Raw genomic sequence first — 16,091 nt, forward strand, 5'->3', positions numbered from 1 at the left:
CAGGCTAATGAATATCACAGAGCGGTGAGTCCTGCTTCCAGACTGAGATACAGGCGAGGTCTGACACCTAGTGGATGATTTGTTAAGAGACACTCTCTTCAAAAAAGAAGCCATTAAATGCAGTTATCTGATTTGCAGTTGAACTGTTCAAGTGGAAAAGTGAAGACAGCTTGTCTGTTTTTTCCAGTAATGGGCATCCGAGCTAAGAGAGCTTGTTTCTATCACAAATTTTTTCAGATTCTTTGGAAAAGATTGTGCAAAATCATACATACAAAACTTCATTTTACAAACAGATGATGAACAAAACCAGATGAATATCAACAGGAAACAGAGCCTGGCAGAGTGACAGGAAGTACAAGCAGCTCATGGAAACTCAACGAAACATCCTCAGAATAGATGTTAGATATATAATCAGAGAGTGCAGTCTCCAAATATGGGCTCAGAAAGCACCAAAAAAGATGTCTTAATTTCCCAAACGCTGTTACGTTCTGACTACTGCCGCTGTCACAAATGCTTATGTTTATGTGCGACTTAAAATTGGGAAGAAAAAACTGTGATATATTCTGCACAAGTGATTTTTTCATTGATGCTTTGATGATGGTCAAGAAAACTCAACTTTTAAACTGTTGTTCATTCCAACGGTGTTCAGTATGAATGGATTCATCTCTGTCCAAACACATGTGCAGTAAAATAAACAAGGACTGAACTGAAAAGGCATTTTGAATAGTTATAGTTATCTCCTTGATTCTGCCTGTAGTGCCATGTTGTCAGTAAAGAACACTTCATTGAGCTGCACATACTGTCCTGGTCTTATCACTGTAGTAACTTCACCCACCAACACCGAGCAGGTTGACATCAAGGTCACTTGCAAAGAGGTAGAGTTCTCTCTGAGTTCGCTCTTCACAGCAGCTCGTCTTGTCAAAAAGGGAAACAAAACCCTGCTTTAATTAGATGCCCAGCTAATTGCATAATATCTCCCATGGTGCTGCAGGGTGAAGTGAAGCATAAGGAGAAAGGAGAATGCCGTCTTTGTTGCCTTTTCGCCGACTTTGGCCGTCGCAGCCGTTTGGATCCATCGGCCTGTGGATCAGGTCCTGGTTTCCTGACTGCACGAGCAGGGAAGAGCGTGAAGGCAACAGGTGTGAAAGCACATATGAGGCTCGTGTTTTTAATGCTGTTTAAAAATTAAAGGTCTCACTGAAATTTAGTTTTAGGTTGGCACCTCCATAAGGTGCTCCATTGGGCCTATTGATTATTTATTGTCATCTTATGAGATTTGATACAGAGCTGAAGGTGTAAAAGCACATGATTTAGTGATTGACCTTTTATTTTTTTTTAACTTTTTTTTTAATTTTATAGATCAAGATAATTGATAGATGTACTTATAATGAAAACATTGACTAGTTGAAGCCCTAATTTGATTCAGATGTTTTTTAAGACAGCACATGGCACACAGACGTTTGTGTGTTAATCATGAGTGCAACCAAGACTTCTTAACTGTTCTTTCATTTGTCTCATGGAAGCGTCTGACATCTGAGGATTTGCTATCAAAAAGAAAAAGCTCAAAAAAACTCATGAGAACTACCTATGGTAAATGAGCTGTAATGAAGTTCCTCTTTGCTTCCGCGCACACATTTTCAGTGGTGGTCTTTGCTGCTGAAAGCAAGCAATCTCTCTGGTTTTGGGTCACCACTCAGAGCTTATTACAAACAGTATAAAAGGGCCAGCATCTCCCTCCCCTCAGCGTCCCCCCAAAACGCTGAACAGAATAATGAGCAGTAAACAAGAGGAGCAGAGGGGAGGGAGGAGGGAGAGGAGGGGGGTGTCCAACTTGAACTGAGTGGGGGACAAAAGACGGGATGTCTCCACAGCGACTGAGTCAAGCTGTTTGAATCACATGGTTTCTATTGAGACCCAGTGAGAGGAGGCTTGAGGCTCAGCCTTTAGAACAGGTTTTGGAAACCGATGGCAGCAACATGAGTGGAGCCCAACAGGACGGCGCGATGACGGCAGACAGCCTCCCTCTGAACGGGACGGCAGCTTTGGGACTACATGAGCAGGGGATGAACACAGCTCAGTTCGGTGTGTTGTACTCTTTTTTTTTTTTTATATATATAAGCTGCATTGCTTTAATTTCACAGTGCTGTCACCACAAAGTTTAACTGGATGAATGATGCTTCAGTGTTTGATTTTTTTTCTTCTACCCAGAGCTCAAAGTGTTTAACATTGTCATCATCACCCTGGCCTTGTGTGTCCTCACCATCACCGGCCTGTACTGCATCACTGTCTGCTACAACCGCAGCAGGTGAGGGTCAGATATCAGATACGCTTTGATGTTTTAAAATGATCCATGCAAACATTTTAATGAAGAGTGCAATTGTTCTGATGAATTCAAGTCTTTGAAGCTGCTGGAAATTCAAATGCAGCCAAATGCAATGCGATGTTACATTTAAGTCCTTCAGTGCAATTAGTGCTGTTTTCTCCACCAGGCAGTCGAAGAGAGCCCACGTTTATGAGAGTGCAGTGACCCAAGGCGAGTCGCTGGACCCCGTGGCGGTCAAAGCGGTGAAGCGGTCGACCAGCTTCATCAACCCTCTGGCCTTCTTCAGAAAACCAGAGACATCAAAGGACAACTCCAGGATCTATTACATCTACAGTAACCCGCTGCCTGTAGGACTGAAGGAGGAAGAGGAGGAGAGGGCCACCCCAGCCCTGCAGGAGCCAGACGAGCAAACTGCACTGTCACTGCCACTGACGTTTCAAGAGTACGCTAAAGATCCAAACAGTGGCGTCATCCTGGACCCTCCAATTTTTTACATGCAGCTTTAGAAGGTGGTGAAGTGGGAGGTGGGCTCGAGAGAGACGGTGGAATCTGAAAGGTCTGAGGTTTGACCCTGCAGCTGTGTCTATCTAATGTTATGTCACCATGTACAGGCCATTAATGAGGCACTTAGTTCAGTTTAGTGTTGTACTGTGTCCTCTGTAGCTCAAGGGTCTGACAAATTAACCCAGATGATGTCACAGTGATGTCATCAGGGTTATCTCAGCAAAGGATTGGAAACTATGAATTCACGACAGAAAGCCTACATAACAGACTCGGGTATGAAGTTGGAAAGATGTGGGCATTTACCAGGTGAGGACCGCAAGAGTTGCATCATGGGATATGTAGGATCCAGTGTTGAAAGCTTGGCCCATAGTAGGAACTAAAATCCAATATTTCTTCCACAAACTTCAATTTTGACTGCTCTTTGTTTTAATCTGTTTTGTGAGTCACCTGAAAGTCCAGCACTGAATCACTGCTGTGCACCTTTAAAAGTTCGAAATTGTAGAGATTTACAAATCTTTTTTTTTTTATTATTAACAAACAGGTCCATGTGCTTTATAAATTCTCTATAATATTTTTTAAAATGCTCTGCAAATGTTTTATAGGATAGAAAATGCATTAAACAACAATTGATTTCACAAAGTCCCGACAAAACTCCACCACATAAATGCAAATTTTGCCAGGCTGAACATGAAGCTATCATTGCTCAAAGGGACCTGATTGTGTTGGAGAGTAAACACAAGAAAGTTCTTTCTTGATTTCTTTACCGATCTTTAATAAAACTGCTGATACGATGTGCGTTACAAAAGAAGCTGAGTGTGAGACACAGAGAAAGATGAGAAAAATACAAACGATTACCACTGCAGAACAATTGATCGTTCAGTACCCCTGGGCAAAAGGATTAGCTTGCACAAGAGTCAGTCCTCACACGATTGGCTGGGTCTCTCTGATCAGCCACTCCATTGCGTCCTTCCTGCCCTGCCTCTCCAGCTCTGCCCCAACCACCTCCTGGCACTGCCTGTGGTACTCGTTCACCCAGTCCCGCTGCAGGACGGAGAAGAGAGGCGGTCAAACCATGAAGAGACTGTGTTTAATGTCATAGGAATAGCTGGGAATATTATCACACATTCAGATGCGTAGTTCAGCACTTTAACGTAGGTCATCTTTAGATGAATTGGTCCTACAGTATGTGTCACATTTGTTCTCCAACTCTTATTATGTAAGCTTCATTTCATGTGTTGTTGGATTGAGTTGTTTTTCACACTACCAATAAAAACCATTTGAGATTCATTTCAAATGTTGTGAGGGTGACTTTTTCTTTCATTATTTCAGATATTAAACTCAATCACACTGGATATTCCTCACCTCCTTCTGAGTGAGCAGCTCTGTGTTCATCATCTTGACTTGGATAGGAACCAGAGTGAGGGGCTCAAATGTCAGACTGCCTCTGTTTCTGTAGTTGTACTGAACACACAGACGAGAGCACAAACAAAACAAAGCAGTCTTTAGCTCGATTCTGGATTCTTACATTTCCATTAGGCCTGACTGTCAGTTAAAGGACCTACTTTGGGCTTAGCTGGTATAACAAGGACAACATTTTCAATACGAATGCCAAAAGATCCATCTTCATAGTACCCAGGTTCTGGAAAACAGGAAGAGAAGTGAGACGAAAATTTAGAACTCAATCAAATACAAAGACTGCAAAAAGAGGACCAACAAAATATGTTAAAGCGTTTTTAAGGTGCATGATGAAGGCCTGGCCATGATGAAGGCCTGGCTGGAGGTCACCATTAGTGATATATGTCATTTTGGGAGTTACTGGCATTTGACCTAGTCGGCTGTTGCTTTCAAATAGTGAATATACAAACACAGTGTGCATTGCTTTCAGTGGCCATGTTTTTAAGTGATTTTACTGTCACTATCACCAGGAGAGGCACGAGGAAGCTGAACAAAACTTCTCAGCAGCTTTCTGCACTGTAAATATAACAACACAGAGGAATTTATTCCCCAGTTACAGCATAAATTAAAAGACATTATCTCATCCTGCTTCTGTAACTTTCATTGGTTAAAGTAAAAACCCCCTGCCCTCTGCCATACCATCACTGACGATCATGCCGGCCTCCAGGGGTTCATCAGCGAAGGTCTTGTAGCTGATGCCGCAGGGCCCCTCGTGGACATTGAGGAAACAGCCCACGCCGTGACCCGTACCGTGAAGGTAGTCCAGCCCCGAATCCCACAGAGCTGCACGGGCAAACGAATCCAACAGGTGGCCTGGAGAGGGAGCGGGGAGGGATAGAGCTAGACGTACACTTTGTTGAAAGTAAAAATCAATTGGTTTTTGTCCAATTTTTCTTTCTTTGGCACAAAAACATTTAAACATAATGTTTCTAAATTGGAAATTGATTGCATATGTCTTGATGTTCACAGTTAGCCAGGATGCTCCTCTGCCCTCCATCCACTACATGCTGGAAAATTAATGCATGAAGGTATGAATAAATAAAGTTTTGTGCGTCATGTGATGAAGTGGGACGTAGCGATGTTTTACCCAGTTTCCCTTCATCAGATGGAAAATCTTCCAAACCACTCCTTAGGTTTTATTACAGATTTAACTCTGTGGCATGCTGTATCTTGATCACGTTTCAGCCTTTTAAAATTGGATTGCCTCATGGCAATTCAATAATTGAAGATCGAGTTGTGTAATTATTTTGGCTTTAGGGTTTAATATTTAACGTTGTGTCTCTCTTCTCTAAACAGTGTTTGTGTTAGACATTGTGCAGTCTTTCCTTATGCATGACAAAATAATAAACATTTATGACAATACAAGATTAGTTAGTGATTTGCTAACAGGACGCCTGCATTATTCTTAAGCCACTGATGACATGTTTACTGTCAACTTGCTTTGTCTGTGACTAAGAATAAAAGATTCAACAGCAGCATATTGACGAGCTACAGTGGATGTGACTGAATCATTTGAGCCTTACTGTTCATCTCCTTTGTGAACATGTTTTGATGTAAAAATGTGATGTTTAATACCAGCATACACTATATTATCCACTATACACAGTGATGAGAGAAGCAGGGCAGCACCTTTCGTTCCATTGGGGAAAACAGCAGCACTGACAGCGATGTGTCCCTTCAGTACATAGGTAAAGCATTCCTGGAGGAAAAAAAGGGAGCAAACAATATAAAAAAAACACAAATAGACAAAACAGACAGGGGATTAATTCAATAGATGTATAACGACACTGCACTGAGTCTTAGTTTACTTTTCACAGGTGAAAATAAGAATAACCCAAACAGATCTGGTCAATTATACTCAAGCCAATACCTTCTCAAAAGCAGTTGGTGTCCCAAAGTGCATGGTGCGTGTGACGTCTGTGGTTCCATCACTGGAACAGACAGAGCATGAGTGAAAGATGTATGCTTGTAATGCACAAACACACAACTGCTCCAACGCTGTGTGTTCTTAGAACTAACAGGCATGGAGGTGACGACTGTCTGAACTGAGACATACAGTATAAGTCTGCAAATTATGTGTATAAAAATGATCTTATTTACACATATTGAGCTCCAGAGTCGATCAGGTAAACTTCATTCATGGTGAGGGTTCTGTTGGTTTCAGGCAGTGGTCTAAAGGAAAAGCAAAATCATGGATAAAAGGCTCAGTCTAAGCCTGCAAATATAGTTAGACAAGTATAACACACTTGGGTCTGTTTCAATCACCTACTGACCTGTAATGTATGATCGCTCCGTTTGGACCAACGCTGGAAATAGTGGGGAAACTGAGGCCAACGAAATCTTTCTGTTGACTGAAAGAGTCACATCAGACTTTAGAAAGGGAACATTTTATGTACAAAAGTATATGCACACTGAAAGCATAAAACCTTTTAAAACTGAACAAAGCATCTTCATTTTCTGATCTTCAGTAGACATTTTGCTGCCCTTCCATGTCCAGCAGAGGGGGCTATAAGTACATAACTTGAACAGAACACGGTTCAAACAGCATCTTTCAAAACATATTTTTTCAAGCATGAAAGCTGTTAAGGTTAAACTGGATGAGCTTGTCAACCAAACGACGAAAACGATTTGTAGAAGTTACGAAGAAAAAAAACGCACCTGCGAAATTCTTCTGCCTTGTCAGCAGCAGAAATCTCTGTCACGTTGCCTTTTGGAATCTATAAAACAATAATCGCAGCACCAAGTCAAACGGAGGGTTAAAACAACACTGGCTTATTCTGCAGGTCAAGTGCAAGCAGAGTTTTCCAGGAACCATTTAAGATTTGTTTCTGGGAATACGAGAAGAGAAAGTCGGTCGGGGTTGGTGTACTGGTCACAGGTATCATGATATCTGTGATGAAAATGATAATAAAAAAGGGGCTAAAGAGCACATCCGTTCATTTAGAACACTTTGATAGCCTGGTTTAATTTTCCACTGGGAACCCTGTGAATAAAAACTAGAGGAATCTGTTCTTTTCTCCCACGGACCTCAGAAAAATAATCAAAATACCTCCTTTTCCAACCAGGCAAAGAGTTCACACAGGGCAACCGCATCCTTGATCTGTTTGGAAAAGTGAAGAAGATATAAAACATTTTCTGTGTTTTCAGTTTATATAGATGTCATAATCTCAATAATTAGGAGATTGTAAGTTGTTCCAAAGGTTCTTACGTGGGCCATTTTCATGCCTTGAATCTCGGTGGCATTCTTCACAGCCTTGGCGAGGCAGAGTGGAGTGTAGGGGATTGGAGTCCTGTGGGCCTGAAATAGAACGAGGGCAACATTCACAGTGTAAAAGAGGAGCTGAAGTTATCTTAAAAATCAATGAAATCATGAAATGTGTTCAAATTTCTAAATTATATATATTTCAAGCAAAGTATTGTGCCAACTGTCAAAGCAAAGACAACTGATGCTAATCACCTAGAAGCCTGTGTGTCTATGCAAATGGTTCAGTAAATGAACTGTTGGTTGAAGGAAAAGTCAAGGTACAATATGGCCAATGATGCATATTAGGAAAGGTTTCATTTACCACACATCAGCAAAAGGATTATAAGGATTAATAGGATATTAATGGTGTACTTAATCAGAACCTGGACACCGGCGTGTCTGAGAATTCCTGTGTTTCTATCTTCCCGCGGCAGAGAACAAAAACTAAGAAACAAACAGCTGCAGGAAACAACCTTAAAACGTCATGCTATTTAGTAAGTATGAGGACACAGATGATGCGATCTGATCTGAGTGGAGCCCTATTCGTGAACCAGGAAGACACAATCAGGTGAATCTGAGGTTCAGTCCAGCGTTTTTTTATATCCTCTGCTCTGAACACAGGAGACAACGAGCTGTCTTCTAAATACAAACTCACCTTGGGGATGACCTGTGTGAGAGCACAACTGGCCTTGTCACAGATCCACACTTTGTCCTTGGGGCCGCGTGCCATGCAGATGGCCTGGAGCTCGGTGTAGACCGACTCGTACGGGAATGTTTGGATGCTCAGCTCAGGCTTGCTCGGGGAGTCCAGCTGCAGATGGTTTCTCAATGCGGGATCAGAGAGACGCTTGAGGTCCACAAAAAGCCTGCAGAGAAGTTCAGTGAAGAAGTGAACATAAGCATTAGTTATTTAGTGTTATTTTATGTTTATGACTCTTGACTTTTTGGAGTAGCTCTCTTCCTACATTTATTCTGACCATCATATACCAAAACACCCAGCCAACTCCTCATGTGTGTCAAACTCAAGCTTCGGGGGTGTCTGCGAGTTTAAGGACATGATTCAAGTTTTAATTTGTTTTAATTAACCTCAAAAGTAAATGTCAAATATGACACTTTTAGTGTCATTAAAATATAACTTTTAGTCAGTAAGTATTTTTTGCATTGTTATATTGCTACTCACTGGACTGTGTGTACATCTATACATGCCATCTGTGTGTTGATTGTAAATTCTTCCTGTAGCCCTTCATGAGTCCGTAGCATGAAGGCAATTAATATAAGGCTAATCTAGTCAATGTGCTGCAGCATTGTGCTATATCCCATTACCTTATTGTGTTCATCCCCACAATAGCATATGCAAAGAAAACTGGGTTGTACTCGATGTCTGCACCACGGAGGTTAAAAAGCCCTGAAAAAAGGAAATAAGAGAGCATTACAGTTTATTAATGTTTGAACAAATTAAAGAAATCTAATTTAATAATGACAGTGACAATATCAGTCGCCACTTCTATTTTCAGCCATCCGTGTCAATACTGAAAACAGTGAAGTTATTTTAAAAATCCATTTCAAACACTGTACGTTTCAGCTGAAACCTCAGTACAATCTGGTGTTAAAGATCAGTGTTATCATTAAACTGTCACTCATCCTTTGTGGATGCCCATCGAAACCCTCTTCTCTGAATGCTACCTGATGACAATCAAAATCAGAATTACTCTAATTAACACAAACTCTCCGACCGAACAATCAGACACAAGAGCTCATTAGGCACAGTGAACAAGATGCTTCAACAGGCACGTACTGTAGGGGGACACCCGAACATCCCTGGGTCCTTGGATCGTGATCATGTATCAACACGGACTTATCTAACAGTCATGCTGTTGGGTACTGTATGGCTGCTGCTTGTTTTAAACAGCACTGACAAAAACTGCTAAATCTTAAAGTGACGTTACATCCTCAGAGGCAGTCACTTGCTGTCTGCCACAGTTTTTTTCTTTTACACTTCCACTGACAGTGCTGAAGTGTGAAATTTTTACATGCATTTTCTACATATCACATTTTAAAGGAACTCATCTCAACACTTCCATTACTGTGTGCAATTACCTGCTTGGCAGAGGTAATTGCACCAATGTGTATTTCTGAAAGATTAACCGTACATGCGATCTCGTCCAACGCCGTGGCAACAAACCAGTTGATTTTCCTCTCCGTCATCTTGACTCGCAGTGCTGTGACCTTGTCTTGCCAAGACATACCTGCAGGAAGACAGCGATTCTCATCAACGTGGCACTGGATTCCTGTTCCTCAAAAACCTGCATATCTAGTCACAGTTAAAATACAGATACAGCGAAAAGAAGTAAACATAGTCCAAAAGCATCCACTGTAAAATAGCCATGCATGTAATAAGGATTGCACTTGTAATTGTAATGTAATGAGGATGTCAATCAGTTTTTGCCCTGACCGGTGTAGTCTAGTCCCAAGGTGCGGAGCTGTGTGCTGGGTCTTTCTGGACGGTCCGTCCAGATCGCATCGATCAGGTTGTCCTGCACTGCCACCAGAGAGTGGCCGGCACCGGTCAGCGCCTTGGACATGTTCTTCCACTGGTCTGAAACGTGACATTAGAAGACAAACAAATAAATAACGTCATATTTTATTTAACAAGGTGATGATCAGGATCGAAAGGAAGCAAAAACAGTATGTATCATTACAGCATGGGTGCACCTGCCTGAAAGCTTCCAGTTAATGCGTGAGTTAAGGATGCTATTTACTAGGGCTGGGCGATAAAACGATAGCAATATGTCTCGCGATAGACACGTCATCAATATCAATAAAAAATGCGTTCGATAAAACATTCGATAATTTTTTTTCTTCGTCGGAAGAAACCAGAAGTTGCGAAGTGAGGTTGGTTGCATGAACAAAGGCACTCGCTCTCAGGTGACCGAGCAACGTAGGGAGTAATCGCTAATCAGTGAGAGACACGCTAAAACACCGATCATGTAACATTATCAAGTTCGGTTGCGCCATCTCGTCACGTGTTTGATGCTTTGCGAGGGGCGAGATGAGAAATAGAAAGTGCTGCAGCGAGCGAAGAAATTGTCGATAAAACAGGGAAAGTCAGCTCGGCAGTTTGGCAGTTTTTTGGATTTTATAAGTCGGACCGTAGTCAGACCAATGTGGTCTGTAACTTATGCAAGACTTTCGTCCCCACCAAGACCGGTAAGACCACAAACTTATTTAACCACCTTAGCCGCGCTCACTCTTTGGAGCGCAGCCGTATTCGCCAACGTCCGCCAACCACAGCACCATGCAGAGGTATCTGCTTCAGTGCCTGATGACAAATCATCTAAAAGGCACAAAGACGTAACGGAGGCAGCGGCATATCATATAGCTAAAGACATGCTTCACTGAGCACTGTGGAGAAGCCAGGTTATAAACATCTCTTACACATGCTTTTTTTTTTAAACACACTTGCAATAAAAATATAATTGAATAGTTCATGTATGTTTAGAGTAAGAAGAGTGACTAAAGTTGTTCATATGTCTAGGCTGGTTTTATAGTTCAGTCAGTCTTACTGTACTGTCTATCATGTTTGTTTGTTTGTATGTTACAGATGTCAAGTCCACCTCAGTTCCTGCTATGTTTCCAAAACACTGCACATATTTGAAAACATTTTATTCAGCAGAAGGTGAATCAGCTTGTGAACTTCCTGCACTAAAAAAGTTCTGCAGGAAAAAAGTTCTCAGGTTTCTCTCTGTTTACTTTTTTTTTTAACATTTATTATTTGAGTGTTTTCCATGGTTGTGTTGACATTTCCTTTCCTTTCTGCTTTGATAGCTGAGGGGATTATAATCAGAGGAAGGTTAAATTTAAAATAAAAATGTTTAAATTGAATGTATTTTTCTCCTGCTCCTCATTTTAAATAGGTCATAAAAAATATCAATAATTATCGATATCGACCAATATAAAACATTTATATCATGATAGAGTTTTCAGCCATATCGCCCAGCCCTACTATTTACTCTATAATCAGCCTGGACAGAAATACTTGAACAAAGTCGTACTCTAAGTCTGTATGTTAATCTTACGTTGTGTACTGTAATTTAAAGAATATACTATGAAGAATTTTCCAAAAAATAAACAATATGTGGGTTCATACAAAAAGTAATCCCTCTCAATCATCACTTATGACCTGCTAGAAGTGTGTAGGAGTGCATTTATCTGCAGAGCCCTCTGCCTGTATGTTCTTCACATTTTGCTGTGGCAGCCCCCAGCCAATCACTGGACGCAGGTTCAGTTGCTTTATATTTTATAAAAAGGTAGCGACCATGTGCCAGACTGTAAGAAGGACACAGCCAAGTGGATGCCATGAAAATGGCAGAAACCGTGCTGAAAAAAAAACCAACAACCCACAATTATAGAGGCATAATGCCAAGTGGCAAAACTTGAGAGTGAATTTGGGGTTGGCTTTCACCCGCTGGCGAGCACTGAAGGAGAGGATGGGAATAAAGAGCGATGCAGAGTCGACCTGTTTTCTGTTGGACAGGTAGGTGCTGAGGGTTAGCGTGGTTAGCTTGCTAGCATATTGGCTTTTCCATTACAATGTGTGTGTCTGAGCCGGGGAGGAGGACCACATTTGAATGATGTGTTAGCACTAACCAACAATTTCAGCATATTGTACCTTTAAACCTCCTTCCCAGAGCACATTCCCTGCTCTATTCTGGGAAGGTACAGTGTTTACACTGCTCTGACTGTAATTATGTGTCCTGCCCTCCTGGTAATGTCGATCTACTGCACAACCTACCAGCAGCGATGATCCAAGGATCTACTCCCACTTTGGAGTTCTCTGGCAGGATGCTGATCAGCCAGTCCTCCTGAGAGGGTGTCTCCTTCAGCCCTAGATATGAGACAGAGAGGTAAATCATGGCTGACTCACACCAGTGTTGAACATGCAGCATCTCTGAAGATCTATTTTTGTCTTAAAAACCCTGTGCAGACAAAAATAGAACAATCTTTGTTTTTCATACTCAAATTAGGTCCAAACATTGTGAATCGCACTCTCACTGCTTCAATAGCAGTTTGATGCTAAAGTTACCTATTTATTGTGTTGTTATTGTTGTATTTAGAGGCAGTTATTATTTTCATGTCCAACAGAAACATCAGGTAAGACATTACCCATCTTCATAAGGGTCCAGTTGTTGTCCATCTGCTGACTGGCCTGGAGGAAATATCGGCCATCAGTCCACATTGCAGCGTGCTGCTCTGTGACGATGGCTGTACCTGTGTGTCACAACAAACATGGAAGATTTGTATGCAAGAAAACTGACTGTTGGAACAGTGAAAGATGAACAAAGAAAGTTTTGATGAGTTTCATTTTGTTTCTGTCGCGTTTGAATGAAGTCTGTTTTACGATGATGAAATTACTGTTTCTATAAATGGACTCTGGTGGCTTTGGCAAGAGTGACACAGTGGCTGTTTCTGGTTAAACAAAAAGGATCTCACTTTTTTACAAAAAGGGACTCTTTCCATAATGCTGTCAGACACTACGAATAAAAATCTGAGCCTCTCAGTGACACTTTTGCTGGACGTACCTTGATGGTGTGGAAATGGACATTTCCATGGACGTGGATTACATTTCAAAAACTGTTGTCTCTCTTTGTTATTTACACACAAAAAATAGGGTTTATAATGACAGGTAATATTTCACTGGAATTTCTCCTATTTGTCCAGGACACCGAAATCTTCCAGACATGAAGACCAGCACGTGGACTGGCACTGACACCCTGATTCACAGAGCAAAGTACCACAGATTCCAGCATTCTTGAAGAATGCCATAAACTTTTACAGTAACACACTGAGTCTAAAACTGTTTGGTCCCTTCTGAGAAATATACAGTATATGCCTCTGAAATTACAACAGCGAACAAACTGTCTTTCCTTTCAAACTGTGCTGATGTCAAGGTGAACAGTGTGGTTTCCCACAGTGATTTATTACAAATGTAGGCCACCTCGTCTGAAAAGCACACCTCTGGTAACATCATACTGTGTTAACAACATGGGACAGGAAATATCCTGACAGTAGGTGTCAGGATGGGGTGGCTTACCCTGAACCGTGTATTTATCACATTGCTCGAGGTTGTCTCCACAGTGGAAATGAGGTCTTGACTTCTAGTCTACCCAACTAAGACGCACACTGCCACTCACACAGAGGCAAAACATACCTGCAGAGCCATTAAATCCACAGATATATTCACGTCGGCAGTCACACGGTGCGATGTATTCGCTCTGAAAGACATTGGGGCAAAGAGAGAAAGACAGAGACAGTGAGGGAGAGAGGGAGGGAGGGAGAGAGAGAGAGAGATCAGCTTAACAATCAGTGTGAAGTGGCCATCAACCTGTCAGACATTTTAAATGCCACCTTTGCTGCTCTTCTCACATTATGCCTTGTGCCTGGAGAGGGAAAAGGGAGGAGCAGCGGACAGAGGACTACAATTAATTGCGAAGGTCAGATGAGATGATGAGAAGTGAATCTGGACACACACAAAATAAAATAAGCAGGAGTAGCAGCTGCACTAGTGTGACCTTCTGCATGTGTGTCTCAGTTCATGTTTAGCAGGAACATTAGTAAAGATGTATAAATGCTGTACATGCATGTTGTGTGTGTGATCTCACTAACCTGGTGTGCATCTCCAGAAGGGATGATGTAAGCCTGTATGGGCTCAGAGAAGTATTTACAGTTCTTCATGGCCTGGCGAAGCTGCCTGAGCAGCTCTCCAGTGATCTTTGGAGACATGCCTGCACCTGAGTGGAAACAGAACACGACACAAATTAAAGACAGAAAATTGAAGTCACATTTCTTGAGACAACACATTTTCAAAAACAGAGCTACAGTACCCTTAACAGAAATTAGGTGATGTTAAAAGTCGAGATAAAAGCTGCTAGGCTGTCACACCTAGGCAGTTATGACATGAAAAGACTCTCTTCGTTTAAAAGGCGTTTAAAACACTCATTTCAACCAACTACCCTTTAAAACAAGCACTGAGACGTTCCCTCATCAAGAGTAAATCAAACCCATTCTGATTATCCATAGATTACCTGACTTTTCAGAAGCCATGCTGACTTCAGGTGACTGTAATTAGGCAGTGACTGACCTGACTGTGAACGTGGAGCTCAAAGTAACAGCCCACACCTGTATCATTAACCTGCTGTAACATGCTGATTAGGATTAGGAGCAACAGGAGTCACAGGAGTTAAATATTAAAAGAATAGACATAGTGGCTGATGCTGGCTGGGCTGTGACCTACTTTCACTGCAAAAAAATCTTCTTATAAAGGCCAGATGATAGGCACCTATATAGCGGTGAATTCATTACCACTACACAGATGCCATGATGGGTGTAAAAAAGAAAAAAAGCTTCAACGAGCGGACCAATCACGTTACAGCATTCCTCATCGAGGGGCTCTCCTATTGGTTGAACACTCCGCATGGAGATTGTTGTTCTCAAGTTGGCATGACATGAATCAGTCGCGCTCCATATCTTACACTAAATCTTTATATAATATATCAATACATTTCATTAGTTGTTAGTGATATTCTGATTAAAAAAAACTACACAACTAACAACTTGGGTTGCAGTGGTCGAGCGTTTTTTGTTTTATTTACACGTCACAATAGGCCAACCATAATGCACAATAACTCAGTCCGCGTGCAACCGTTGGTTTAAGTAGAGGGTGTGGTTGGTGTCTGTAAAGTTGCTATTTAATTTTTTAAAATTCACAACTCCAAGTAGACGTTTTCTCTGCGCTTTCATAGCGGACACAAGGCTGCAGACACAGGCGTGGGCTGAGCAAGCATTTCCGTCATTTGAAAACAGTCAACATCCCTCCGTGCTCGCTCCGTGCCACCGGGAGACGGAACGTTAGCTGCCCCACACCGCCGCTAGCTAACGTTAAAGTTCCCCCACATGCAGCCGCTGAAATTTTCAATACACACCTGGTGGTTTCGTCCTGGAAAGATGGTTCTTGGGTTAAATAACGAGGCGCTCCTTTGCCAGCTTGGACCTTGTGTTAATTTACAGGACAGGAGGCTGCCATTTCGTCGTTGACGTTTACGGTCACGTGACTGCAGTTTCTTCCAGTAGACACAGAGGGATCCAGACTCGCCTCCTTTTCGGTGAATAATGTACATAACAAAAACAAAAAACACAATGATACGGGATCTAAATATCACTACAATTACTGGCCCCACACAGCGACACTGAAATCACACCACCGTACGTCAATGCAGCAGCCGTGAGAATACGGAGGCCCGAAACTGACAAAAGAAAGCGACAAGGATCGGCAATTCAAATAAATAGAACCCATAACTAGTTACCGAGAAAACAAGCACCTGCCAGGGTGATTTTTCACAACCCCAAAACAGTTCTTATCAATGCATGATAATTGATACATGAAAGAAATGTTTCTTATTGATGAATTATTAATAAAGTCATTGGTTACAACTCACAAGCTCCTTTTAATGTGGCCTTTTTAGGCAGTTGTTCCAAACTCTCCTGTTGAAGCTCTGTATACTCTGAGCT

At 41.7% G+C, this 16,091-nt stretch overlaps 2 protein-coding genes across 2 annotated transcripts; one reads left to right on the top strand and one right to left on the bottom strand.

The window, feature by feature from the left end:
- The first annotated feature begins 1,878 nt into the window (after window positions 1-1,878).
- LOC139341540 (uncharacterized) lies at window positions 1,879-4,114 on the top strand. Its single transcript, XM_070978099.1, has 3 exons — window positions 1,879-2,082; window positions 2,209-2,305; window positions 2,490-4,114. The coding sequence occupies exons 1-3, from the start codon at window positions 1,977-1,979 to the stop codon at window positions 2,827-2,829; spliced, it is 543 nt and encodes a 180-aa protein (XP_070834200.1). The 5' UTR covers window positions 1,879-1,976; the 3' UTR covers window positions 2,830-4,114.
- Window positions 3,730-15,812, bottom strand: xpnpep1 (X-prolyl aminopeptidase (aminopeptidase P) 1, soluble). Its single transcript, XM_070978088.1, has 20 exons — window positions 15,506-15,812; window positions 14,190-14,314; window positions 13,735-13,798; window positions 12,690-12,794; window positions 12,319-12,411; window positions 9,979-10,122; window positions 9,677-9,772; window positions 8,850-8,931; window positions 8,182-8,392; window positions 7,491-7,580; window positions 7,332-7,382; window positions 6,941-6,999; window positions 6,556-6,633; window positions 6,383-6,454; window positions 6,153-6,213; window positions 5,912-5,981; window positions 4,922-5,095; window positions 4,390-4,466; window positions 4,190-4,288; window positions 3,730-3,868 (listed from the first exon to the last, which is right to left on the bottom strand). Exons 2-20 carry the CDS (start codon window positions 14,304-14,306, stop codon window positions 3,749-3,751), a joined length of 1,863 nt encoding a protein of 620 aa, XP_070834189.1. The 5' UTR covers window positions 14,307-14,314; window positions 15,506-15,812; the 3' UTR covers window positions 3,730-3,748.
- Window positions 15,813-16,091: the final 279 nt, after the last annotated feature.

The sequence above is a fragment of the Chaetodon trifascialis genome, chromosome 2, assembly GCF_039877785.1.
Source record: "Chaetodon trifascialis isolate fChaTrf1 chromosome 2, fChaTrf1.hap1, whole genome shotgun sequence".
NCBI lineage: Eukaryota > Metazoa > Chordata > Actinopteri > Chaetodontiformes > Chaetodontidae > Chaetodon > Chaetodon trifascialis.

What these genes read in the sequence shown, in the direction of transcription:
- xpnpep1 (XM_070978088.1), bottom strand. Translation starts at nt 14,306, where the DNA reads ATGTCTCCAAAGATCACTGGAGAGCTGCTCAGGCAGCTTCGCCAGGCC. An exon ending in TCCTTGGATCATCGCTGCTG is followed by an intron (nt 10,123 to 12,318) that starts GTAGGTTGTGCA and finishes GTCACGTTTCAG; the next exon opens with ACCAGTGGAAGAACATGTCC. An exon ending in GTGGGGATGAACACAATAAG is followed by an intron (nt 8,393 to 8,849) that starts GTAATGGGATAT and finishes ACTTCTCTGCAG; the next exon opens with GCTTTTTGTGGACCTCAAGC.
- LOC139341540 (XM_070978099.1), top strand. Translation starts at nt 1,977, where the DNA reads ATGAGTGGAGCCCAACAGGACGGCGCGATGACGGCAGACAGCCTCCCT. An exon ending in GATGAACACAGCTCAGTTCG is followed by an intron (nt 2,083 to 2,208) that starts GTGTGTTGTACT and finishes TCTTCTACCCAG; the next exon opens with AGCTCAAAGTGTTTAACATT. An exon ending in GTCTGCTACAACCGCAGCAG is followed by an intron (nt 2,306 to 2,489) that starts GTGAGGGTCAGA and finishes TTTCTCCACCAG; the next exon opens with GCAGTCGAAGAGAGCCCACG.